Source organism: Chelonia mydas, chromosome 25 (genome assembly GCF_015237465.2).
Source record: "Chelonia mydas isolate rCheMyd1 chromosome 25, rCheMyd1.pri.v2, whole genome shotgun sequence".
Taxonomy (NCBI): domain Eukaryota; kingdom Metazoa; phylum Chordata; order Testudines; family Cheloniidae; genus Chelonia; species Chelonia mydas.
In genome coordinates, this window is record NC_057858.1 from 12,736,244 (window position 1) to 12,761,527 (window position 25,284).

At 60.7% G+C, this 25,284-nt stretch overlaps 1 protein-coding gene across 3 annotated transcripts; it reads left to right on the plus strand.

Moving 5' to 3' along the window:
- The first annotated feature begins 757 nt into the window (after positions 1-757).
- On the plus strand, positions 758-24,816 carry MAP1S (microtubule associated protein 1S). Of its 3 annotated transcripts, none has more exons than XM_037885565.2 (7): positions 758-950; positions 9,110-9,211; positions 15,232-15,314; positions 15,697-15,837; positions 16,987-20,344; positions 21,301-21,518; positions 22,428-24,816. In XM_037885565.2, exons 1-7 carry the CDS (start codon positions 797-799, stop codon positions 22,581-22,583), a joined length of 4,212 nt encoding a protein of 1,403 aa, XP_037741493.1. In that variant the 5' UTR covers positions 758-796; the 3' UTR covers positions 22,584-24,816. The 3 variants fall into 3 exon arrangements, with proteins under 3 accessions (XP_037741493.1, XP_043391919.1, XP_027690154.2); XM_043535984.1 differs by lacking the exon at positions 758-950 and adding an exon at positions 2,011-2,143; XM_027834353.3 differs by lacking the exon at positions 758-950 and having other exon boundaries at positions 4,877-9,211.
- Positions 24,817-25,284: the final 468 nt, after the last annotated feature.

The window sequence follows — 25,284 nt, forward strand, 5'->3', positions numbered from 1 at the left end:
TTGTACTCCTATGTACTTCTGTAATGCTGTACTTGGCATCTAGACTTAAGTGCTTTTTATCTATACTTATGGCAACCCTGCGGGAGCAGCGCCACTTCCTCCCCAGTTCCCAGCCCTGATACTCCCCAAACTCCAGCCCTGATGCCCACCAGTCCCCAATGCCCCCCAGTCTCCATAAGTCCTGATGCCTCCCAGCCCCAATGCCCCTTGATCTCCCAGTCCTGATACCACCAGCCCTGATGCCTCCCCAGCCCGGATGCCCCCACCTCTGATACCCCCAGGCCGGATACCCCCACCTCCGATACCCCCAGCCCCGATACCCCCAGGCCGGATGCCCCCACCTCCGATGCCCCCACCTCCGATGCCTCCAGGCCGGATACCCCCACCCCCAATACCCCCAGCCCCGATGCCCCCACCTCTGATACCCCCAGCCCCGATACCCCCAGGCCGGATGCCCCCAGTGCTGATGCCCCATCCCCAATATCCGAAACCCCGATACCCCCCAACCCCAATACCCCCCAGGTCCCCCAAGCCCTGAAGCCCCCCAGCCCCCAATCTATGCTGCCCCCAGCCCCACCCACTTTGGTCCCTGGTCTTTCCCCTCTGACACCCCCCACCCCCATTGTCCCCTCCTAGTGCCCGGCCCCTTTAAGAGCCCCGCCCAGCCTGGCCCCTCTCCGTGCCCCCTGATTGGCCGGCGATGATATCAGCGGGGCGGGGCTTTCGCCGCGGCGACGTAAAAGCGGGGAGGGGCGGGGCCAGGCACCGCAAGTCGTGCTGGAGCCCGGGCCGGAAGATGGCGGCGGCGGGAGCCGCGGAGCGCGCGAGCCGGGGGGGGGAGCCGCCACCGCCCCCCCGCGGGCCCCGCCGCTACTCGCTGCTGGTGATCGTGGGCGGCGGCTGCCACCGGCCCGGCCTGCTGGGCGCCGTGCTGGCCGCGCTGGAGAGAGGTGAGCAGGGCCCCGCCCTGGCCCGCGCAGCGCCGAGCACCCCCGGCCGGGCGCCGCTGCAGCCCCCAGGCAGCACGGGCCGAGGCGCCGCGGGCCCCATTCATTGTCCTGCTTGTACCCAATGCACCGGTGCGCGCAGCCCCTGTGTTCAGGGCACCCCCCGCCCCCGCTTTCCCGGGGCTCCCTTTGCACCGGTGCGCGCAGCCCCTGTGTTCAGGGCACCCCCCGCCCCTGCTTTCCCGGGGCTCCCTTTGCACCGGTGCGCGCAACCCCTGTGTCCAGGGCACCCCTCCGCTTTCCCGGGGCTCCCCCATGCGCCAGGGTATAAGGCCGCACTTGTGCACCATGCAGCATTCCTCTGCTGCTCTTGTCTGCTTTGGTGCCCCATGCCCTAATTCCGCAAGGGCTCTCCCCTGGGGTGCTGTTTTATGCGCCGGTGGGTGGCCCTGCTTCCCACCCCCCTGAGCAGCGTGGCCCGGATCTTACACTTGCCCTGCTGCATATTCTGCTGTTCTGTGTGCATTGATGCACTGGGGCAGTTCCCCCTTTGCATTTGGTTTACGTACTTGCAAGGTGCAACACCCCCAGATGTAGCCGTGCCCTGTGTGTGGGTGTAGCGCCCCTCGATTCATTGCACCACCTCATCTCCTTTCCTTGCTGAGTTGCATGGTCGGGGGGTGGGGGGGTGGGGATTGATACTTCAGACTAGGTGAGGGATAGGTATGCAAAGTCCAGTTGTGGTGGTCTAGTGCAGCCCTCCTCTCCCCCCTTCCTGCCCCCCCGATTATTGCTTATGTTTAAAGGGAATCTCTCCTATGGGGGGGCAGTTCATGGTGCTTTTAACATGGGTGGGGGTGATAGCAGGTCTGTCCCCAACTGCGTGAATTCTGCACGCTTTTATTGCTTAGCGCATATGTATAATTCCATCCCATTTCCCCCTCTAGACTTTCACCTCAGCACCCTATGCATGGAGGCCCGTGGTGCTGAGCGTAGCAGCAACAGACAAAGGTTGGGGGTTGCTTTGTTAACGCTGGGATGGGCTGGGACCTGTTTTCAACTCAAGAAATTAGAGCGGGGCGGGGGAGTATCAGACATGATGGATGGGGCAGCTGGCTTGCACTGGGCCTCGGGAGCCGCCTGCCTGGAGAAGCTTGTCTGGCATCGGGAAGTGATCTGGAGCTCTGGTCTGTCGGGTGTGTTCTGCTATAGTGGGCCAGCATGGATTGAGGAAACTGCCAGCTGAAACTAGGAAGGGATGACTTATAATTAAACCTGCTTCATGGCTTCCTCCAAGGACTTGCTGTGGATCTGCATTTACTGTTAACGAACCGGTGATTAAAACCTTCGCCTGGAACGGGATGTCTGAGAGTCAGGGAATTCCAGTCTTGGAACTGGCTGGCTGCAGGGGTTCTGCGTTCTTAGCATGGCACTGACATAAACTGTGTTAATGCTAGGTTTCAGAGTAGCAGCCGTGTTAGTCTGTATTTGCAAAAAGAAAAGGAGTACTTGTGGCACCTTAGAGACTAACCAATTTATTTGAGCATAAGCTTTCGTGAGCTACAGCTCACTTCATCGGATGCATAATGCATTCCAATGAATGCACCCGATGAAGTGAGCTGTAGCTCACGAAAGCTCATGCTCAAATAAATTGGTTAGTCTCTAAGGTGCCACTAGTACTCCTTTTCTTTTTGTATTAAATGCTGGGGACTTGAGGTGCTGGGAGCAGGGTGAGAGTTCGTGTCTCCTTCTGCGGAAGGTGCTTTCAAGGCCGGGAAGGGGGCACAAATTTGGAAGTGATCTTTAAAAAAATATATATATATCTACCATGCATGAACTGAGGAAGCAGCCTGAGAAGGCCAAAACAGTTACGTTGAGCAAGGTTTGTGCAACTCTGCATCTTTTCCCCCCCATCGCTTCTAATGCCCTAATCTTGCACCATCTCCCTTTGGTTGGAAGGATCGTTAACCGTTCCACAGACTTGGGGGATGGTGGGAGAATGAATCGGTATTTTTCCTCATTTGCTGTCTTGGTGGCTCATGCGATGGGCAAGAGGCCTGCCCGCTAAGCCGGTTTGTAAATCACTACTCAGGAGCCTGCTTCCCAGGGACTCGACATGACGGGAGTGAAACAGGCTGCTTCTCTGTAATCCCCGCACAGGGGCCTGGGGTTTGTGTTTTGTTGCTGAGCTGGGGTTAGAATTCCTGAAGCATTATGGCCGCAGGGATCAAACCCACTCTCCTGGGGTGGGGAGGGGAGCCCAGTTGGCTAGTGTGACTGGCCAGCGTGGGACAGGAATGAACAGATGGCTGCTGTACAAGGGCGTCTGGTAGCTGGGGCGGCAGAGCGCAGAGACACGCAGTGACTGTCGCTGGCTTTTGGAACACCGCTTCTAACGCAGCTGATGGCTGTACGTGCCGCCTCTTGCAGAGCAGCCCGGGAAGGCGGCTGCGCTCGCAGCCGGAGGGAACGCTCTTCTGTCTGGCTGAGGCCGGCGCGGCTGAGTCACTCCTGCAAGGTGCGTGCCTCCAGGGGAAGCAAGCGTGCACCTGTCTTAAGTGGTGAACGTCAAGGAATCTGTAATGTGGTGGGAACCTGAAGGCACGTCTTTGGTGCTGCCTTTAAAGATGCTCCTGACCCACCTCCGTTAACATCCCGTATGAGGCAGGCATGTCCCAGCCAGACCTGCGGGGTGGCTCTGTCCTCCCCAGGGGGTGAGGAAGCTGTGAAGGGCTAGTGGGGGCGCATGGAGAGCCAAGACTGAACCCCAAAGCCTCAGGCAGTTATGTCTGCAAAGAAACCAACAGCATGTGACGTCTAAGGGAGCTTGAAGCAGCAGCTGAGGAGTGAGCTGCTCTGTTCATTTCACCTGGTGCTGACTCAGAGGGCCATGGATGCTTAAAAATGGATGCCTGTAAGGAAGGGGGCAGAAGTCTAATTGTGAAGATTTCCACCAGCCCTTTGGGGCAGGGAGCGTGCAGCTATAAACCAATGTTCACTGAACTCTCTGGGGAGGCTGCCCGAGGGGGAATATATATCTAAATATATATAGATGCAGTAAATGCAGATCCACAGTAAGAGGTTGGCTTCCTTTCCCTGAGGAGCCGCTTGGTGAGGGTCAGGAGTTCTGAGCCCTGGGATAAAGCTGTCTGTGGACAGCAGGGGGATCTGATCCTGGTGTCTTCGAGCTGACTCACCGTGATTGTTCTGGAGCCAGTGACTGAAGGGAGTTGGGCTGTGACCCCTTCTGACCTTTCATTTTCAAACCTGAATTGGAGAAGGATGTTACTCAGCTGGGGCTGGGGGTCAGCTGGGGCATCGGCTTGTGTCACCGGTCCCGGCATCTAGGAAATGTGGCAAATGCCATAGATGCTCTGACTCTATGGGCCTAATTAAGCCTATTCCAGAGCTTAATTATCCTTAGAGTTGAAGAGTCTTTCCTAATATCTAACCTACGTCTCCTTTGCTGCAGATGAAGCTCATTACTTCCCATCCTACCTTCAGTGGACGTGGCGCACAGTTGATCACCATCTTCTTTGTAACAGCCCGTAGCTGTCTCCAGATATGTTATCAGGTCCCCCTTTGTCTACGGGGCAGCCTACTGGGACCTAGTCTCCCCACCATGCTGCTCCGGGGGCCCTAGTCACCCTGCATCTGACCCACACCTCAGAACTGTCCAAATTGCCATGGGCTCTTCCCCTGCTGGTGTCCTGTCCCCTACCCGAGCGGGAGCAACAGGGTTCAAAAAAGAGCGAGATAAATGCATGGCGGATCAGTCCATCAATGGCTATTAGCCAAGCTGGGCAGGGATGGTGTCTCTAGCCTCTGTTGGCCGGAAGCTGGGAGTGGGTGACTGGATGGATAACTTGATTCCCTGTTCTGTTCGTTCCCTCTGGGACACCTGGCACTGGCCACTATCGGAAGACAGGCTACTGGGCTAGATGGACCTTTGGTCTGACCTAGTATGGTCGTCATCATGTAATGGCAGATTCTCTCCCCCCCCCCCCGCCCGCCCCCGGCGCCGGCAGCCAGACCTGTCCTCACTCAGCAGTCATCCCAGTGGGTTCTGTTCCCACACTGGAGGGGTGGGGGGACTCTGCTTAGAGCAGGAGTCTGGGAGTTGGGACCCCTGGGCTGTATTGCTGGCTTTGCCAGGAACTGACCTTCACGTCCCAAGTGCATGTCACTGGACATCCATGCCTCAGTTTCCCTTCAGTGTAATAGGGTTGATGATTTCACCGGAGACTATTTACAGGCCTCGAGACTCAGTTCCATGGACAAAAGTAGCAGGGACGGGGTTGGGGGCAGACTCCGGATCTCTTCTCTGTTGCAAGCACACTGATAGCACTCCTAGCTAGCATTGTGTACTGTGCCGGTGGTCCAGCTGTCCCTCTTTTGGCCTGGTGGGCAGTCACCCAGCAGCTCTAATGCAAACGTAGGGGAAGCCTCTTAAGTTACTTAAAAGCCTGGGTGACACTATTAGCACTGGCTCTGTTCTTATCTGGCTTGCTATGGATGTTGCTTTCCGTTTTCCGGGCCCCATGATGAGCTCAGCCTCCGGCTGACACACTGCCCTGTCATGCAGGCCTCTCTCCTGACACCAAACAGGAAGCGAGCCACAAAGGGATTGTAGTCAAGTGTTGTGTACAGCCGAGGTGGCGATAGTTCCTGCCCCGTTGGGCTGTTGCTACAGTCTGTCAGGGGCGTTTCCTAGCATGTTGGCTGAGTTCACGTAGCAGCAAAACCATTGCGGTGTGAGTTTTGGGCCGGACCCTGCCCCAGCAAGTTCTCTGCTTGGAATGGGTGGCCGAGGAGGCAGAATGCAATGCAGCTGGGTCACCCCCGGCTTGCGCAGGTCTCGGCAGCGTAGGCTCTCATTGGGAAAGGCAGGGCCATCCTCGTATTGTGCCCCCAAGGGGCCTCCTCAATCGCAGGTGCTGAATGAGGCAGCCTGGCTCTGCTGCCTTGCTCAGGAGATCAGAGCAGTTCCAGTAAGTCTCCGGGCAGTAAGGAGCTGGGGAGAAGAGATGGGCAGGTCGGATGGGTTGGTAAATGCTGAGGTGCAGAACAGCACAGAGCCCAGCTGTGTGGCGCCTGGCCTCCAGACTCTGCTTGAAGGAGGTGTGGGAGCCAGTTGCAGAGTGACCCTGCTTTGCAGCAGGATGTGACTTGAATTCGTTGCAAGAGACCCATGTTAACCCAGTCAGTGCATGTGAGCAGGGACTAGTCAGTGACTCCAAATGCAGGTGAAGTGACAGCCATCGTCACTGAGCTTTACTTAGCCACAGCTGGTGCTGTGCCAGCTTCCCTAAGCTGCCCTGCCAGCACACTGTAGCCCTGCTTGGCAAGGGCCAGCACTAGAGGCAAGGGGGGCTCCTGTTTGGTGGCAGAGACCAAGGGCTGAACGGCCCAAGGGTGCTGTGATGTGAACAGCTGTCCCTGGGGAGCTTGCCTGTGAGCAACTGAACTCCCATGGGGGCCACCAAACAGCGCCTGGTAATGACTGAGCCGCTACTCATCTGGGCCAGGGTTTGAACCCGTGACCTCCGGGAAGGAAACTGAGGGACTGTCACTCTGGAAGAAGGCCGCGAAACTGACTCCTAGCCTGGAACGCAGCTGGAGCTGGTTGGTCGGGCTGCATGGGATCTGGGCCACCCTTGTTGCTCATGTCTCCAGTTCTGGGTTGCGAGGAAGAGTCGGTCTGGGAATCGCACTGGGGCAGCTGCAGGTAGGGGGCGAGAGGCGCCCTGGGCTGGACTAGAGGGGCAGTCTGTGCAGACATGGAAGAGGCTGTGTCTTGCGCCAGCCAGCCCGGTAGTCTTGTGGTGGTGGGAGGAGGGAAGGTAGAAGTGCCTTTGCTCACTACCTCTTTTCTGCCAGACAGGTTCTGCAGAGAGGCTGGAGGCAAAAGCTCCCGCAGGCACAGGCCGTGCAGCTGCCTTGTGGACTGGGACCGCAGCAGTCTGGGGGGCCATGCGTGACTGGGCAATTCCTCCTCTGTCAGCTGCAGCACGGCAGCGTCCGACTCCCTCACTTACTGAGGAGGGGAGCGGCTCAGACCCTCACCAGAGCGACTGGACTCCTGTTTGAGGCCTGGGTTCTCAGGACGCTGAGGCAGGGTCGGGTGGCACAGCACTGGCCTGTTGGGTCCAACCTGCCTTTGGCTGAATGTCCCAGGAGTCGGGATCCATGTTCCTTGCTGCAGAGCATCGACACAGCCCCGTTACACCAGGACAGCCTTATAGCTGTTGCTCCAAAGGCCAGGCTTGCTGGGTTGCCCGTTGCTGGACACAGGTCTCTTCTCTCTCTGGCAAGGGTTCAGGGCAGCACTTGACTCAACGCTCCCTTGATTGGCGTGGGGGGGCTCCTGCTACCTTTGCGCTGCGCTGACCTCTCCCTCATGAGGCTGGGAGCGGCTCTCACTAGCCCGGCCGCTGCGGGTATCTGCCGGCGCTTTTCCCTTTCACTGGCCAAGTGGCAGAGGGAAACGGCCTGTTGCGAGAGCCGGAAGCCCATTCCTCCCCCGTGGCTGTTCGTAGGCCCCCAGACTTGTCTGTCCCAGGACACGCCCTGCCAGGCGAGAGGGAGGCTGAGGAACCTGAAGCGCTTCCAGCAATGGGGGGCCAGTGGCAGCAGCTTGTGCCCTGGGCTGGGGCAACTGCACGGAGCTGTCAGGGCGCCCGGATCATGCTGCGTTTTATTGAAGGAACTCTCTGGTCTCCTAAAAGCTGCTCACGTGTATAGGCCGCGCCTGCAGGGCTGGACACTAGCCAGACGAGTTGTGGGCCCTGCCTGGGAACGCTTATGCTTGCCTGTGGGAATGAGGACAGGGCTGGGGGTGGGGGAGTCAGCACAAGCCTTTAGTGCCACTCCCTCTGATCAGCCCTTGGGGGCAGGCCTAGCACAGGGGCTGCGGCTTCTAGTCACTTTATCTCCCCCTCGCGCTCTTGCAGAAGTGATGGCAAGTGCATCGTATTGTCCAGCACGTGTCTGCATAACCCCTTCCCCTCCCTGCATGGCGGTGGGGAGGGCTCTGTGTGCATGGCAGGGTCGTTCTATTGCGTGTGCTGTAACCTGGCCCTCCGCTCTGTCCCCGAGCGGGGGGTAGCACCCGCCTTGGGTGCGAGTGGCTCGTGTGACCCTGAGGGCTTACAGTGCAGGGGCACATGCTCTTCCCTCTGGTCCATTTTGTGTATTCCCTGTAACTTGCCATGAGGGGCCAGTGACCCCTGGGCAGAGCTCCCATCCCTGCTCCTCGGGCTGCTAGCTGAGTAGGGCACCATTCCCCCGGCGTGGGGCACAAAGGTCCCTGTAAGGCGGCAGGATTCTCTCCGGATGGGGCTGGGTGCAGCGTGCCCTTCTGGCGGAGGCTGTCACAGGGCCTGCGGCTGCTTTTCAGCCCTTTCTGCCTGATCCGGATTGTTCCGCAAGACGGTGCCGTGCCAGGGATTAAAGACCCTGACAGGGGGGCTTGGTTCCCCTGACTTACCTGGCTGGTAACTGATCCTCCCCCCACATGCAAGAGGAGAGCAAGAGCAGACCCACTGCTAGGTGGCTCCCTCTGACCCATTCCCCCGCAGCATATTCCTCACCTGGGGCAGTTCTGCTGATCCTGGTTCCCCTTCCCTGGCTTGTCCTGGCCTTGCAGCTGCCTGGGCAAAGGGGGCCCTATAGGGGCCTGCTCCGGGGGCTGGGAAAGCTCTTTCTTAAATGGCTCAGTAGGGGATGGCTGGGGGCTGACCCATTTGATAGCCCAGGATGTCCCGTAGGTCCTGCCTCCTCCCCAGGACTCGCTGTCCGTGCTGCTGGAGAGGAATCTGCCCTGCCAGCCAGGCATGTCCTCTCCCTGTCCCCTGTAGCCAAGTTCGCGCAGGGTCCCCAGTGCTTGCATTCCCAGGGGTGAAGCCCTCGGAGCAGACCGATTGCTCACCCCTGTGCCAAGGCAGCTGGCCTCGTTCCACGGATGGGCAGGGAGGCAGAAGCCGCTGCGGGTGAAGTTATTTGCCCAGCCGGGGCTAGTGTCACAGCCAAGAGCAGCCCCTGGGAATCCCAGCGGTGGCTGGTCTCCGTGAGCCTTGTACCTCTCCTGGCAGCGTTGGGGTGGGGTGGGCTCTGCACCCCTTTGAGAACTGTGGGTGCTGATTGTTCTCTCTCCCCCCCAGGGATCCGCTGCTGGGACATCGACCTCGCCTCCTGCAACCTGGACGAGCAGCTGAAGCTGTTTGTGTCTCGGCACTCGGCCACTTTCTCCAGCATCGTGAAAGGTAAGGGCGATCTGCCAGGCCTCTCCTGTCTCCACCTTCCCAGCTGTGCAGTCCCCGAGGGGGCTGTGAGGGGCCGAGCCCTCTGCCGGGAACAGCAGCCCAGCTGTAGTGGGCTTGGCACCTTGCTGGAGATGTCCCCCTGTCTGCACATTGCTGCTTTCAGGTGGGTACTCCACAGTGTGAATTTCCAGGGACTGTCCTGTCCCTGCACCCTGGGAATTCACTCATCCCTGGAGTATTTAAAGGAGCTCTCCAGGCTGCTTGGCCCAGAACTCGCCCTGCTCTGGTGTCGGGGGGAATCTATTGCAAACCCAACTGACTGTCTGAACGTTGCTGGAGTGAGGCAGCAGCTCTGCTCCGAGTGGGCCCTGCCGTGAGCTGGGGGTGGGTTTCACAAACACCCACCCTGCTGTGGAAGCAGCACTGGAAATAGCCTGTCTGGGATACTCCAGTGCCCCCAGTATCTGAGCATCTCAACTCCTGACTGCTCCCTGTGAGGCAGGGGGTGCATAGGGCTGGTCCCCTTTGCTCTGGTTTCTGGGGGGCTGCGGTGGGAGGGCGGGGTTGTATGACACTCGGATCCATGCTGGCTACGCCCACCAGGAGCAGATGGCAACGTGTGCCCGGACACATCCAGCAGCAGACGCAGCGTCTGGGAGCTCGTGTTCTGCTCGGCATCAGCAGAAACCTCGCGTGACCCATTCCACGCATGCCCGGCCTGGATCTGGGTGTTTAATTCGTGTTGCAATCTGTATCTCAGGCCAGGCTGCCCAGGGAGTTGGAAATAGACACGGAGGCAGCGCAGTCCTTCCTGCTGTGTGGGGAGGGGTCGCTCCGGGGGCTGCCTGTCAGCTGCAGACCCGGACCTTGTCCTCTCCTGATGGTGTTTTGCTGGGTTGGGCAAACATTTAGCCAGGGCTACAAAGCTGCTTTTGTGCCGAGTTGCTTGCGTGTGCTCTCCCTCAGCTGATGCCTCTGTCCTGGCCCCTCCAAGCAGACAAACGCGCTCATTCTTCCTGGGGAGCGGCTTGCAGAGGGGTTCCCGGGCTGGGAGGATGGGCCGGCGGCCCTCTCCACGCGCCTTCCAGTGAGGCCTTGTCACACCCAGGCTGGCTTCCGGCTGCGCTGCCCCACCGCCTCCAGCTGCAGTGCCTAGACTCAGGGCCGGCCCTCCCAGATGGAGGGACGGGCTTGTTCCGTCTAACTCGCTCGCAGTGGGACGTCTTGACTCCAAGTCAAAACCATGCTGTATCAAGATACTCCTCTGCCCATCTTGTGGGGGGGAACCGCTGGTTCACCACATCTGTGCCTAGACACACGTGGGGGGGTGTCCCTGCTGCTCCACTGTGTGGGGTTAACCCACTTTCGTACTGCTTCCCCTATGCCCTTCTCTAAGGCATCCAAGGAAGGGAGCTTCTTGCATGAGGGTCTGAGCTCCCTGTTGCTTGTCAGGCATAGCTGGGTCCTGTGGACTATCCCCTTTCCGGGGGGGCTGAAGAGCTCGAGGACCCCAATGGGTGGAGCGGGACGTTGGCCTGGCTGTGCTTTCCTAGCATAACCCCCGGAGGCTGGCTGAGGTGAAGCCAGACCTTGTGCTCCAGAGTGGGGAGAAGCGTGGCTGTTGCGGGGGGTGCTAGGCGCTGTACAGACAGAACAGCGCCCCTTCCCCAAGGAGCTTAAAGAGCCTCCCGTGCTGGTAGCATCCCTCTCCTGTGGCACAGGGAGAGCAGAGGCACCGGTTGGGCTGGGTTCAAACACTGTGGGCGCCAGCTGGTGCTGCTGCTATGGGTAAAACCCTCCCCCAGCCTTGGCTACCAATGGGGCGCCGGAGAGCGAGAGACCAGCACGTACACTGCCGTATTCCACGCGTCCAGCCTGGGGAGAGCCTAGGGTTGCTCCATCAGCCCTATTGTCCCCACCGCCCCGGGCTGCTGCTGGGGCTGGACGTGTCTGATCCCCGGTCCTGTAAATTCCCCCGCCGGGGAACAGGCCGGCTCTGTGCAGCTAGTTGCTGAGCTGCTGGCTCTCGCTGCAGGTCGGGGTTGGGAGCTGCAGCCTCCGGCCGGGCGTCAGGGCTCATCTGTTGCCTTGTGATCTACTTGGGCTGTGGCACGTGCTCCGGTTGGGAGGTGGGGTGAGCTGAGACCCGTGCAGCTGCTGGCTGGGAGGGGAAAGGGGCTGGGGCAGCTGCCAGGAGATCCCTGGCTCTGCTCCCTGCTGGTGTGGCTGTCTCGTGACCGCGGCGCAGGGAGAGGAGGCTCGTGGGCTAGCGCTGTGTGGCATCGTTCCCTCGCTGTCGGTCTGGGAAGAGCCGCTGGGCCGTGCACAGGGGTCCCGACAGCCTGCAGCCCAGCGCAGGGTCTCCTTGCTGGAACTCGAGTGCTGAGGGTTTTACGGGCCTCTCTGCAGAAGTGACTGGCCATGGGAGAGTAGAAATGCCTTCGTTCCTGACCAGCTCAGGCTGCCCTGCGTGTAACAGAGCTGGGCTGTGAATACAGGCGCCTGCACAGAGCCCTTCCTCGGGACCGTCTCTGGCAGCGGCTGGCCCTGGATGCGTTTGAGGAAGGTGGAAGAAATACCCTTGTGGGCTGGTGTCCCACATCCGCCTGTGTCTGGCTTGCTCAAGGTCTAAGGGGCTGGCTTACACCCCAAAGCCGTGAGGTTAAAATCCCTTCTGGGTGCCCTGGCTGTGAAATGGGCTCCCGGCAGCCAGCGCTGCGCTCGCCTTGCTCTCCCTCCTGCCCAGGTGTCTCCGGCTGGCTCCTCCAGTCCGGCCAGACCAGCCTCCCCGGGTACTTCCCTTAGGGTTCGTTTGTTTGCTCTTCCAAACGAGCTCTTTGGAAACTAGGGCGGCTGCACTCAGAGGCCCCTTCTGTGCACAGGGGCTGGGTGGCTCGGGGGCTTGGTAACCAGATAGGGAGCCGCTCACCCCCAGGCTGCTGGTTCAGAGGCGGCACTGACCAGAAGTAACGGAATCGCTGCTTGCCAGCAGCTGCTCGGTGGCCCTGTGACATGGGTGTGGCAAGGGGTGTCCCGTTCCCAGTCCAGATGCTCGATCAGCCTTTGCTCTGGGGGAGGCCAAGGGTGGAAGGGACTATGGACCGCTCCGGGGGGGCTGCAGCTTCCAGCCCTGCTCAGGCCTGGACTGAACCGTTTTTGTTCTGATTTAACTGTGGGTTGGGTTGGGATGGGACGTCCCTAAATGGACAGTGGCCCCCGTTACAATGGGATGGTGCTATAAAGGTGCCACGTGCCAGGAAGGTTTAAGACCATTCCTGTGGGAATAGCTAGCGGGGTGTGAAATGCCTTCACGCCGATACAGCTGCGTCGGCACTGGGAGGTTGGACTGCTCTAATGATACTGGGCTGGCTTAAATGGGTCCAGCTTTCTCGTGTCTGAGCCCCTCGGCCCATCCCCCACCCTTGTGAGGCAGGGAAATCATCACTCCCCCCTGGTTGTACAGATGGGGAAACTGAGGCAGTGACTTGCCCAGGGTCAGTTTCTGGCAGTGCAGAGAATTGAACGTGGGTTTCTGAGTCCCAGGCCAGCCCTTAGCGACTCAGCTCCCCTGTGCTGTTGGGTACAGGCCTCCAGACCCCAAGGCACTCAGCCCAGCAGGCAGCTGGCTCAGGGAGGCAGAATTTAACCCCCGACAGGCCTGTGCTTGGCAGGCTTGTGAATTCTCTTCGTTCCTGGGACTGAGCTGCAGTAAACCACTCAGCTCACCGGCACCAACACCCTGAGGTGCCCTGTGGCCTAATTGTCTTCCTGCCCCCCCGGACCGTAAATTGGCCTTCGTGGGCCTGGAGCCCCATGAACTGGGGCATGCAGAGCAGATTGTTAGCAGCCCAATGGAACCACTTCCCTCCATGCTCTGGGAGTACGCTGCACGTGTGGAGTTAAAGCCAATTCGGTTCCCTTCCTGGGGCACTAAACATCAGCTCCCAGCTGACATAGGAGCAGGAGCCGTGCCCGTGGCTGCCCGTTGAGCCTCCGGCCCGGTTCACTAGGGCTGGGCTTCCTGCTTGTTTTCCTTTCCTCCGCACTGAGCCGTTTCTCTGCCCCGTTGCTGCCCTCTAGCGAAGGGCAGTGCAGCTGTCTGCATTAGATGCCATTTGCATGGTGCCCAACTGCATGCCCGGGGGCACAGAGCTTGGGTCTCTGGCTTGTTGGGAGGTCGGGTGAGCTGAGACCCATGCAACTGCTGGCTGGGAGGGGCTTAGAAGCGGTACTCAGTGGCCCCTGGACACGCATTGCTCCATGCCCCAGCTCTACCCTTGGGCAGGAAAATGGGGCTGGGGGAGCAGTTTGTGCTGCCTTGGACCACCCCCACAATCCCAGCAAATAAAGGTGGAGTCTGCCCCCCCCCATGCCTGCAGGGAGGAGGTGGTGGTGTGCTGATGGCCTCCGGAAGGCAGCTTCTGTCCCCTTGGCCTTCCTGAGCTGGGGCCGCATCGTCCGGGCACAGAGCAGGAAACGCTAGTGGCCATAACGCTGCCCTCCAGCTGGGGCTGCAAGGGGCCAGCCCCGTGTGGGTCCGGGTCTCTGCTGGCCCATGACCTTCCTCGTGGAGGGGAGAATCGCTCAGGTGTGCCTAGGGAGAGGGCTCCCAGGGTCTGTTCCCAACCCTGCAGTGGACTGGCAGGGCCAAGTCATCTAGCTGCTCTGGGCCTGGCCTATCTTCTGGTGGGGGGGCCAGTGGGGGAAGGGAGGTTGGAGCGGCCGCTATGGTCAATCACCCAGGGGGTCTGTGTGGCTCCCAGCTCTCCCGCTGATGCCTGGGTGACCTGGCCAGTCACTTCCCCTCCACGGGCCCCGCTCCATCAGTAAGATGTGGGTTCTTTCTGCTTTCCATTTAAGCTCTTCAGGCCAGGGCCTCCCTCCCCCCATCTGTGGACCCCCAGGGCCTTGAGAGTAATGGGGGCAAGGGGCCGAGGTACCCATGGGGCCTTGGCAGAGCTGGCCACTTAGCAAGGCTGCTACGTTTCCCATTCCAGCCGGAGTGGTAAGGGAGCCCAGAGGGTTGTGTTCGTAGCTTAAAAACAATCCCTGTCCGGCTCCTGTGCTGTTGCCATATTGGGGGCAGAGCACAGGGGTGGGGGGGGGGGGTCCCTCGTGGGCTGAGTCAGCCCCTCCGCTTCCTTCCCTCCCCCCGCAGTGGGAAGGAAGTGTGTGTGTGGGGGAGAGGGGTGTCTCATCCTTCGACTCAGCAGATCTGCTGGCCTCTTGTGGCATCCGGGCTCGCAGCTCTGCTTTCCGGCCAGTGGGGTCCTGCAGCGGCCGTGGCTCCAGCCTTGAACTCCTGCCTCAGCCTGGCTGAAAGGGGTGGGGGAGGCTGGGAAGGGGGCATGCAGCAGCGGGGTCTGTGTATGGGCCTGTGTCCCCTGCCTGGGCAGGCTGCCTGCTGCCAGAATGACTGGTCTTGCCTGGGGATGGCCGGAGCTTGTGCTGGGCAAACTCCCCGTCGTACCTGGGTTCAGCGGTAGAGCCAGGGACCCAGATCTCTTGGCTCCAGGGCCTTAGCCCCAAGACCGGCCTTCCTCTGCCCCTCCCTGCACCCTGCCTGACAGCTGTCTCCTTAGCCAGCCTTGGCTACTATCCGGCACAGACATCTCCCTGAAACGCCACCCGGATGTGCGGTCCGTGCCCAGGGTCCCAGAGGTGCTGGGGGGCAGTGCTGCGGCATTGCAGAGGGGAGCGGTGGTGCAGAAGGCAGGTGAACTGTGCACGCTCTGAACAGCCTCTTGGGTCAGCCAAGAGCTGCCTGGGGTTCCCTGCTCTGGGACGGGTTGCAGACGTTGGGGCAGACCGTGCCAGCTGAGTGCTGCATGGCATGCTGCCAGGCTCCTGTCTGGAGGCTCCTTGCTGCCCGGCCTCTCGCCATTCCATGAGTTCGTTGTGCCCTGGGCAGCCACCCTCTGTGCAGCTCTCGGGCCAGCCTGGCCCTTCTCTGAAGAGGGTGGGGGCCAAAACCTGGAGGGGAGCTGGTCTCAACGCCAAGGCCTCTTGTTCCCGGACAGGTCAGCGGACCCTCCACCACCGGGGGGATGTCCTGGAGACACTGGTGCTGCTCAACCCTTCGGATAAGTCCCTGTGCGATGAGGTGAGCCGGTGGGGAGGGAACTGGGTTCCAATGAGGCCCTTACCATCTTGGTGGGGGGGGCAAGGAGGTGCCAGGCCACTGGCCACAAGAGCACCCTGCAGGGATGGAGTGTAGGGGTTGCATTCCGCTCCATGATCTTCTCACATCCTGTCCCCCTTCCCCCTCATCAGGCCAGGCGCCTGCTGCCTCCCCAGCCCAAACGCCTCCCCCCGAGATACCTCCTCCCCCCCCGGGGCTTGGTCTCTGCTCCATTGTGTGGCAGCAAAGATCCCCTAGAGCTGGTGTAGGCCGGTGTGCCTGGGTGGCAGGCCCGAGCGGGGTGGGGGTGGGTGGGGACAACTGAACTCAACCATTCTCACTCCCCCGAGCCCTCGGTCCCCAGCTGCGGAACCTGATCACGGACGTGTCCCAGCACAAGCTGCTGGTGTTTGCCGGGCCCTGCGTGGAGGAGACCGGGGAGCTGATGCTGCAGACAGGCTGCTTCTCTCTGCGGGACTTCATCCAGATCTTCACAGACAAAGAGGTGTGTCCTGGTACCGTGCCCGTGATCCGTCCCTTGGTGGCTAACCCTCGTGGCCGTGAGCTCTGGGCCAGGAAACGCCTTCCTTCAGGCAGCTCTGGCTCCTAATGGGGCTGGGGGAGAGCCCTGGGTAATCCCGTTACTGTCTGATGCGGAGACAGACGTGTCTCTCTCTCCCGGCTCAGGGCTCGTGTGCCTTTCCACCTCTGGCTGCAGGAGGAAACATTGCAGAACCTTGACATGGCTGCTAGCAGTGAAGGTGATTCCAGTGTGGGCCCCTCTGGACCCTAGTCACTCTTTTCTCACTAGCCCCATGGATCCTGAGCCCCAGCTGGACTGGCTGTAAACTGACTGAATGTGCAGCTCCAGGCACCAGCAGGGAAGCCCTGTGGGAAGGGCGTGGGGCTGGCGGAGTCCATCTCTCTAGTGGTGCTGATAGAGCTGGGTTGTTGCTCAGTGCTGCATCCAGAACTGTCCATATGAGGCCTCTTCATCCCCACCATCTAGCAGGCGTAGCAGCAGTTTCAGTCTTGTTGGAAGTCTGGCAACCTCAGGTCCCCTTGCTGTGCGTGGCCAAGGCTTTGCTTCTCCAGCAGCCCTGGAACTGCTCCCCATCCCAGGCCCACGCTTCTGTGCAAACGTGGCCTTGCTCGGCAGTAGCATCTCTCCTTCCCCAGCAGGGAGCGCGCTCTGAATCACACCAGCAGCCAGGGCTGCTCAATTAGGAAGTGGCAGGGGTGGGAACTGGAGGATCGGGTGCAGGGTAGGTGGGCTGCTGCCCTCGGTGCTCGTGGGGCATGTTCCCAGGATGCAAAGGGAAGAGTCTGCAATCATGCACAATCATCTGGTAGCACAGACCACAGGGGAAACGATGCTGAGCCGAGCGACGCTGCGGTGTGACGGCCAAGCCTGCTATGGGATGGCCTTCCCCGTACTGGTGAAGGAGGGCAGAGTGGGGCTGTCTAGTGGCTGCCGACTGGCCTCACCCCTCTGGGAACTCGTGTCTAAGTCCAGGTCGGAGGTGGAGTGTCTAACCCCTGGGATGGCCGGGCTGGAGCTCTGGATCGGCTGACAAGGGATGACTCAACAGCCCGTCGCTTTACACTGAACTCAGCCAGGTGCTGGCATTGACCATGGGTTCTCTCTCTCTAGGTTGGGGAGATACTGAGCTCTGCAGACCCTTCGGCCAAGGCCAGCCTGACCGTCAGCTGCCCTGACTTTGGGGAGTGGCAGGACTCCAGCCTGGAGCAGTACAACCTCCAGGACTTCATTGAGCTGCGGATCAACCCGGGCTGCACGCTGCCGGAGATGGAGGGGCTGCAGGAGTTCGTGGAATACCTCTCGGAGTCCCTGGAGCCACAGTCCCCCTTCGACCTGCTGGAGCCCCCGACCATGGTGGGCTTCCTGAAGCTCTCCAAGCCGTGCTGCTACGTCTTCCCCGGCGGGAGGGGGGACACAGCCTTCTTTGCTGTCAACGGGTTCAACGTCCTGGTGAACGGGGGCTCCAACCCCAAATCCTCCTTCTGGAAGCTGGTGCGCCACCTGGACCGGATTGACTCCATCCTGGTGACGCACATCGGCACGGACAGCCTGCCGGGGGTCAACAGCCTGCTGCAGAGGAAGGTTGCTGAGCTGGAGGAGGACCCCTCCTCACAGGGCTCCCAGAGCAACGGGGACTGGGTGAAGAACCTCATCTCCCCCGAGCTGGGCGTCATGTTCCTCAACGCGTCCGAGAAGCTGAAGGGTATTGAGGGAAACTCTAGGGTGCTGAAGAGCTGTGATGAAGCCAGCCTGACTCTACGCTACCTGGAGAAGCTGGGGATCAGGCCCAACCCACTCTGCAGGGACAGCGGCCCCAAGGTGGGGCCCACGGTGCTGTTCCAAAAGATGGGCGTTGGCAGACTGGACATGTACGTGCTGAACCCGGTGCGGGGCAGCAAGGAGCTGGAGTTCCTGCTGCAGCACTGGTCCGGCAACGGCCACCCCAGCGAGCAGGAGCTGCCCTTGCAGTGCCTGACCTCCATCTGCGCCCTGCTGGTCTGGCATCCTGCCAGCCCTTTGGAGAAGATCATCCGGGTCCTGTTCCCAGGCTGCACCCCGCAGGGCAGGATCCTGGAGGGGCTGGAGAAGGTGAAGCACCTGGAGTTTTTGAAACACCCGGTGGTCACTGAGAAGGACTTGAAGGTGCTGGCTGCTCCCCGTTCCGAGAAGCAGCTCACGCCAAAGAGGGCGGAAAGCAAGGAGAGCCTCAAGTCGGCGTCCAAGGAGAGCCTCCGGTCCGCTTCCAGACTGAGCCTGGTGGAGGCCGGGCCCCCGGCTCCCAAGGAGAAAGCCCTCAAGTCAGAGAAGAGGGAGGTGAAGCCAGTGCCCAAGGAGAAGGCCAGAGGGCCGGGCGAGGTGGCCAAGGCAAGGCCAGAGGAGGAGAGAGCCGAGGAGCCCAGAGCCAAGCTCGACTCTTCAGCTGAGAAGCTCAAGCCAGATGTGAGGCTGAAGCTGAGCAAGGAGAAGGCCCCGCCCAAGAAAGAGTCCCTGCCCCAGGAAGTGAGGAAGGAGGAGAAGAGGCCTCTGAAGAAGGAAGATGGTGCTGAGGGGAAGGCAGATGGCAGGAAGGAGGTGAAGACCGTGAAGAGGGAGGGGAAAGCCGAGCTGCTGCGGAAGGATGCCAAGGAGAGCAAGGCTGAGGGGAAGGCTGCAAAGCTGCCTGCCCACAAGCTGCCTGGGCTGGAGCCCCGCAAGCTGGCCCTCAGGACAGGGAGCCTTAAGAAATCCACTCTCAAGAAGGAGCCGGAGAAGCCCAAGGCCAAAGCGGCCAAGGAGGCAGGTGCAGCTGGCAAGAAGCCCCCGAGCCCTGAGGCTGGTGGGTCAGAAGGCTCCAAGTCGCTGTCCCTGGAGGCCCTGACACGGGAGGCGGCATGGGCGGGCACCGAGGCCAGGCAGAAGGAGGAGTCAACAGACGAGGGGATCACCACAGCGGAGAGCGAGCTGGAGCCGTCCCCGCTGGAGAACGGGGAGGCTGGGCAGTGTGCTGGCACTGAGGGCCCAGCTGGCTGCGCCGGGCTGGGGCCCATGGATTGCCAGGAGAACGGCCTCGACCCAGAGGAGCTGGACAGCCCCCAGGGGTTCCGGTACCTAGAGACTAGCCCACTCAAGCCCATCTGGCCCCCTTCCCCCCTCGCCAAGACCCCCAAGAGTGACCACAGTGTGGACTTTGACCTGACGCCCACGGGGCTTCTCAACCACTGCCAGGAGGGCGCCGAGGACCCATGCGGCAGCTCCGAGGAGAAGACCCTGGAGATGATGTCCCCCTCCAGCTCGGGGCCGGCCAGTGCCAGGCACACCCCGTTCCACCAGTCCCCAGTGGAGAACGCAGTCATGGTAGAGGAGCTGGCGTCGGGCACCAACGACAACAAACAGTTCAACTCCTGTCATTCCTCCCAGGAGAAGCAGGCGGGCTGCCTGTCCCTCAGCCCCTTCAAGGACGAGCTCCCTGACGTCTCGCCCACCATCACCACCCCCTCGCTGCCGGCTGAGGTGGGCTCCCCCCACTCCACTGAGGTGGATGAGTCGCTGTCGGTCTCCTTCGAGCAGGTGCTGCCCCCGGTGAGCGAGTCGCCCCAAGAGGAGCTGAACCGGCCGCAGGCGGGCGGGCTGACCCCGGAGCCAGATGCCTCGGTGGGCAAAGGCGGCTTGTCCCTGCCCATCCAGCCCTGCCACCACACCCAGCTGGGCAGCGACGGGGCAGACGGGCTGCGCCAGCACGGGCGCCGCTCCGACTCCCCCCACGACGTGGACCTGTGCCTGGTGTCGCCCTGCGAGTTTGAGCACCCCAAGTCCGAGCGCCCCCCCTCCCTCAATGTCAGCCCCCGGGACCTGTCCAATGACAGCGACCTCTCCCAGGAGCTGGCCAAGCCCCTGGCCCAGAGGAGAGGCCTGAGGAGCCAGGGCCGCCGGCTGCAGCTGCCGCATGCCGCGGAGACCCCCCCCACCTCTGGGAGCGAGTCCCTCCCCACGCTCTCAGACTCAGACATCCCTCCTGCCACCGACGACTGCCCCTCCATCACGGCCGACGGCGGGCTGGACTCAGACGAGGAGTCGGAGCACCTGGCCAGGGGCCCTGCCCGGGCCAGAGACCCTCCTCCTGGCCCCCTGAAAGACCCCTGCCCCCTTCCTGCCCAACCTGGCATCTGCATGGTGGATCCAGAGGCTGTGCCCTCAGAGCAGGCCCGCACAGGGAAGAAGGAGCCCGCTGGCAAGGTGAAGAGGACTCCCTCCCGCCTGGGCTCGGCCCCCATGTCCCAGAAAGCCGAAAACCCCAAACACTCGACCCTGGGCAGCAAGGCCAGAGGCCCCATGGGCTCAGCAGACAAGGTCAGGACGCTTCCCCCAGCCAAGGGCACCCCCATGGAGAAGGGCCCACGCCTCGGGGCCGGCGGGGACACCAGAGCATCGCTCAAGAGCCGCAGCGCTGGGGCCAGGCCGCTCTCGGGAGCCGGCAGATCGTCTCCCGCAGGTAACCGCCCCATCCCCACTCAGTGTGACCGCGGCATAGAGTCCAGCTGATCCCAGGCCAGGAGCCGGGCCTGTCACGCCCATGCTAACCCAGCCCCAGGCCGAGGGGACTGGCTGGCTCGGGGGGTGGAGGATGGGGGCCTTGCAGCCCAGGGCAGTCACTGCGGGTGTGTGTTGGCCTGTGGGATGAGCTGTGTTGCTGTCGGTGCCCATGGCACCACCAGAGTTTGCATGTGCCAGGTGGGAGCTGCTCTGGCTCCAGGGGAGTGTGCCACAGAGACTGGGTGGCCATGCTCCAGATGTTGGCTCCTTCGGGGCTGAGTTGAGGCATGTGAGCACGGTAGTGGGGGGGGGCCTTGGCCTGGGCTGTCTGGATCCTGGGGAATCCTGCAGCGCGTAGGAGCTAAAAGGCTGGTGTTCCTGCGTGCTGGTGAGCCCGAGTCCCACGTAACTCAGGGCCCAGATGTGTGGATTCCAGAAGAGCCTCTTGCAAAGCTTCTGGAGCCCCCCCTGCTGCATTGCAGACCCAGGGAGCTAGTGACCCATTCCCTGCACGGCCAGGCTCAGCCAGATGCAGAGAGTGACCATCCCTAATAGCAAAGGGAGCGAGATGCTGGATTTAAAATCTAGTTAAAACTCCAATAAAGAGACAGTGCTGGAAGTGCCCTAGCAGGTGTGGGTGTGCAAGAGAGAGCCTGGGATCCTGGATCGAATGTGTCAAGTGACTGGCCATTGTTGGGTGTCCCAACGGGAGATGCCTGGAAGGGCCAGGCTGTGGGCTGGCGCTCAGTATTGGGCACAAATTGAGCCCTTCTGCGATGCCCGAAATCCAGGTTCCCAAAATCACTGATCGTGTTTCAATAGTGTGGCCCTCGTGCACCAGGCCGCCTGGCATTCCCTGCTGGAGCCCTGGCCCTGCCCCCTGTGTCTAAAAGGTCCCCCGTCTTGCGATTTCAGGCTCCAAGGCCCTTTCTCCCCCCGAGCCGCCGATCTACCTGGACCTGGCCTACATCCCTGGCTCCCGGAGCGCCAGGACGGTGGACGAGGAGTTCTTCCGGCAGATCCGCTCCCTCTGCTACGTCATCAGCGGAGACGACCACGTCAAAGAGGGCGTCATGCGACCCATCCTGGACGCGCTGCTGGCGGGCAAACGTCACTGGGGGAGCGATGTCCAGGTGGGGCTTGGCAGGAGGGCAGCAGGGGGCAGCGCTGAGCATGGCCAGGCAGGCTTGCGGGGGGGCCTGGTTGGGGTCTCGGGTAACCATATCCCTGCCCCATGCTCCAACCCCGAGCCCTCTGCTTGGGGGGAGTGTTTCTGCCTTGAGCGGGAGCCGGGAGTGCTGCCCCACTGCATGGGCTGTGCCATCCAGCTGGCTGTGGATGCTGCTGGCCTAATAGGAGCCTATATAAGAAAAAGACCCCAAAAAAGGGACTGTCCCTATAAAATCAGGACATCTGGTCACCCTACACTCGGGGCACAGCTGCATCTGTTAGCATGGCACGGCTCGGTGGGGGAGGTGGCGGTACCACGCCGGCGGAAAAGCCGCGGCCTTGTGCATGTCGACGTAGGGGGCTTGGCCACATAGCCATGGCTTGGAGATGGGGCGGCTGGGTTCTCCTGAGGCAGGAGGGGCCCTGACCTTTGAACTGTTAACTCTGTGACCTCACCTCGGGGGTGGTCACTGGTGTGCCTCAGTGTCCCTGTTTGGCACAAGTGTTGGCGGCTGGGGCAGAAGCAGCTGGAGACGTGGTGAGGCTGTTTGTGTCCATATTTTGAGGGAGGCGGAACCTCCCCTTGCTCCGGCCTCCGTCTGCCCCACCAGAGTGTCTAACACAGCAGCGCCCCGTCCCCAGGTGAGATCAGAGCCCCGTGGGCCAGGTGCTGCACAGATGCACTGCAAGGAGCTGGGGTCTGAAACAGATGGGACAAAGGAGGGGAGAGGGGAAACAGGCAGAGATGTGACATGCCCAGGGTCCCCCAGCAGGGAAGTGGCAGAAATAGAAGCCCTGGTGCCCTGGCTCCATCAGGGCCAGACCCACTAAACCTTGCTGCCTCCGAGTGACTCTCAAATTGGTCTCCTCAGGTGACCCTGATCCCAACGTTTGATTCGCTGGTGATGCACGAATGGTACCAGGAAACCCACGAGCGCCAGCAGGAGCTGGGCATCACAGTGCTGGGCAGCAACAGTACAGTGGCCATGCAGGACGAGACCTTCCCAGCATGCAAAGTGGAGTTCTGAAGGCAGCCCACGTTAACCCTTTCCAGCCAGACTTGGAGCAGGTGCTTTGGACCTTGCAGAGGGGAGATCGCCCACAGTCGTCATCACATTGCAACCCATTGGAAGGGGGGAGGGCTTGGCAAGGCCCCGTTGGCCATGGGTGATTGGGAAGAGGCACTGTAAGATTGGAATGAACTCTGCATGGCCAGCTTCCTGCAAGATAGGAGGGAATCTCCCCTGGACTGGAAAGGGTTACACTGAGCGCTTGCCTCTCCCATCCTGTGCACCACAGCCACTCACCGTCTGGTTATTGCATGCACACAGGCCCCAGCCTCTTGCTCTGTATCCCTACAGGGGGCGGGGGGGGCTGGATCGTGGGTTGGCAGGGTCTGTAATCCCCACTGCTGGCAGAGGTGGGGAGCAGGTTCTGTGGCTGGGGGCCGAGGCATGCTACAGGATAGCTGTTCCTCGCCTCCCTCCCCAGCCCAGCCACTGCCCCCACAGCCTCTGTGTAGGGACAGGCATGGCCTTCTTCTGTCCGCCCCAGTGATGGAAACGGGACCAGTCTACTCTCCCTGATGTCAAGCAGGTACCTTACACTGGTCAGGTGATGCAGCAATGGCCACCCCACTGCAGCATCGCCCCAGGGCTCCTAAGGGCAGCCTGGACTGGGGCTCCAATCGCTGGTGGCATCCAGTCGCTTCCCTGTTGTGTGGCGACCAGTTGGAGTCTCATCCTCTGGCTGAGGGCACAAGTGAAACGAGTCTGTGAGTCATACACCCCAGTGATGCCCCTGACAGCATGACCATGTGCCAGGGAGGGGGGCTGCTATAGTGGTGGGGGGGCTGTATCCCAGTTGACTGCCCTTCCCCCAGCTGCTATTAGTCTCCTTTTTGTGCCCCTTAAAACTAAAGTCCCAACTGTCCTGTTGCCCCCACAGAGATGCCAGGTTCTCAGGTAGACACGATCTCTCTGACCCAGATTAAGGGAGGTTGGAAGCTGAATTGGGGCGGGGGGGCTGGACTGGGCTGATGGTTTCCTGCCTTCCAAAGCAGTGGAGCATGGAGTGGGTTCTCCCTGCATGGGGTGTGGAACTGTGACCCCACCCTGCTAGAGCTTTCCCATGCCAGCCCAGTCTCCCTTGCCTGGTGGGGGTGGTTGGGCTGGCAACCCCAGCCCCACCCCATGGCGGACCTCAGAAGCCCTAATGTTGCTGTAAATGTTTTAAAGCCAAATTTCACGGGCCTTTTGAAAGTTCATGTTAAGTGTGATCGCTGGGAGCAGAGGGCCTGGGTGTGGGGGGATGGGGGGTGTGAGTGTCTCCCGGGGAGGAGGAGAATTGTAGTTGTCTTGTAACAGTCCCCCCTCCCCTTCTCCAATCCCTGTGTCAAAACTGACCGGGGGTGCTCCCGACTTCAGCTAATATCCCCCTTCTGCAAACCCTGCTGCTCCTGTCTCCCGTACCCTGCATCCCTGCTGCTGACCCCAGCCGTCTGCGTGGGCCAAGCAGATCTCAGGGGGCACCACTGGGCATGAAACTTGTGGGGGGCCTGAATCCCCAGCCACGTTCTAGCTTCTCCACAGCTTTCGCATCTTTCTTTTTCTCTAACTCATCTTGAAGAGCAAGTTTGGGGAGAGAATGTGACACTAACCTGTTCTGTAAGTTTGCAACTTACCTTTTTTGTAAATTTTTTTTAAATGAAGAAAAAAACCAAAACTGCTACACACAGAAGGTTCTTATTTATCTGCTTACCACTGTGAGGCACCAGTGCGCCCCCCCGGGCGAGCTGCTGGGAAGGGGGGCTCTGCAGCTCCTTGCAGATTTCATCCCCTCTTGTATCCATGGCAGAAGGGTTTAATCCTGTTCTCAGTGCTCGCCTGGCTGGGCTTGGAGGCCTTTTTACATTTGATTGTATTGTACTATGTGTCTAGGAGATGTTTGGGGGGGGTGGGTGGGGAAAGGGGAATTGAATGTTACACCTTTTAGTGCTTTATATATTTTCTTAGCTAGAAGATGTTTTTAAAGAGGGGGTGAGGGAAGGAGCTCATGAGGTTGCCCCACCTTCTTATAGCTCAAAATGTGGGGGGTGGTAACCACCTGTTTCTCCACCCCTTTGTGACTTCTCCCAGGCCGGGGCAGGGGGTGGGTTCGCTAGAAGTTTTAGGCACCGACACACACGCGCCACGATGTTGCACACACGATGTTATGGTTTGGTAAATGTATTGAACAAGCATTAAAGAAACACTAGCCCAACAAATTGCCGTGCGCTCTGTGGCTGCCTAGCAGGGCCAGGCGGCCTTGGTTCCAAATGCACAACGAGGGGGAGGCAGTGGGGTTTGTGGGGGTTCTTGGAGCAAGACCTGGGGGTGGCCAGTGAAAGTTCAGGGGCTGATCTGCCCGAGAACTCAAACTGGTGCAGCAGGCTGCAGCTGTTCACACAGACTCTTGCACTGGTTTTCATTGATGTAAATTCCTGCCTCAGGCTATGGGGGTGCAGCTCTCACATCACCAAGTTCCCCTCGCTGGGCGAAGCCTGGGACGTGCAGACATCAAGCTGGGTCCTTCAGGTCGGACCCTGGTGGAAGTGGCCTGTGCTTTGCAGTCTCGGCAGAGGGGGATGATGGATTGAATTAGCCTTGGCGACTGCCCTCTGATCTAACTATTCCAAGCCACAATGTGAGGACCCCGGGTAGGGCCAGGTAAGCACGGCTAGCAGCAGCC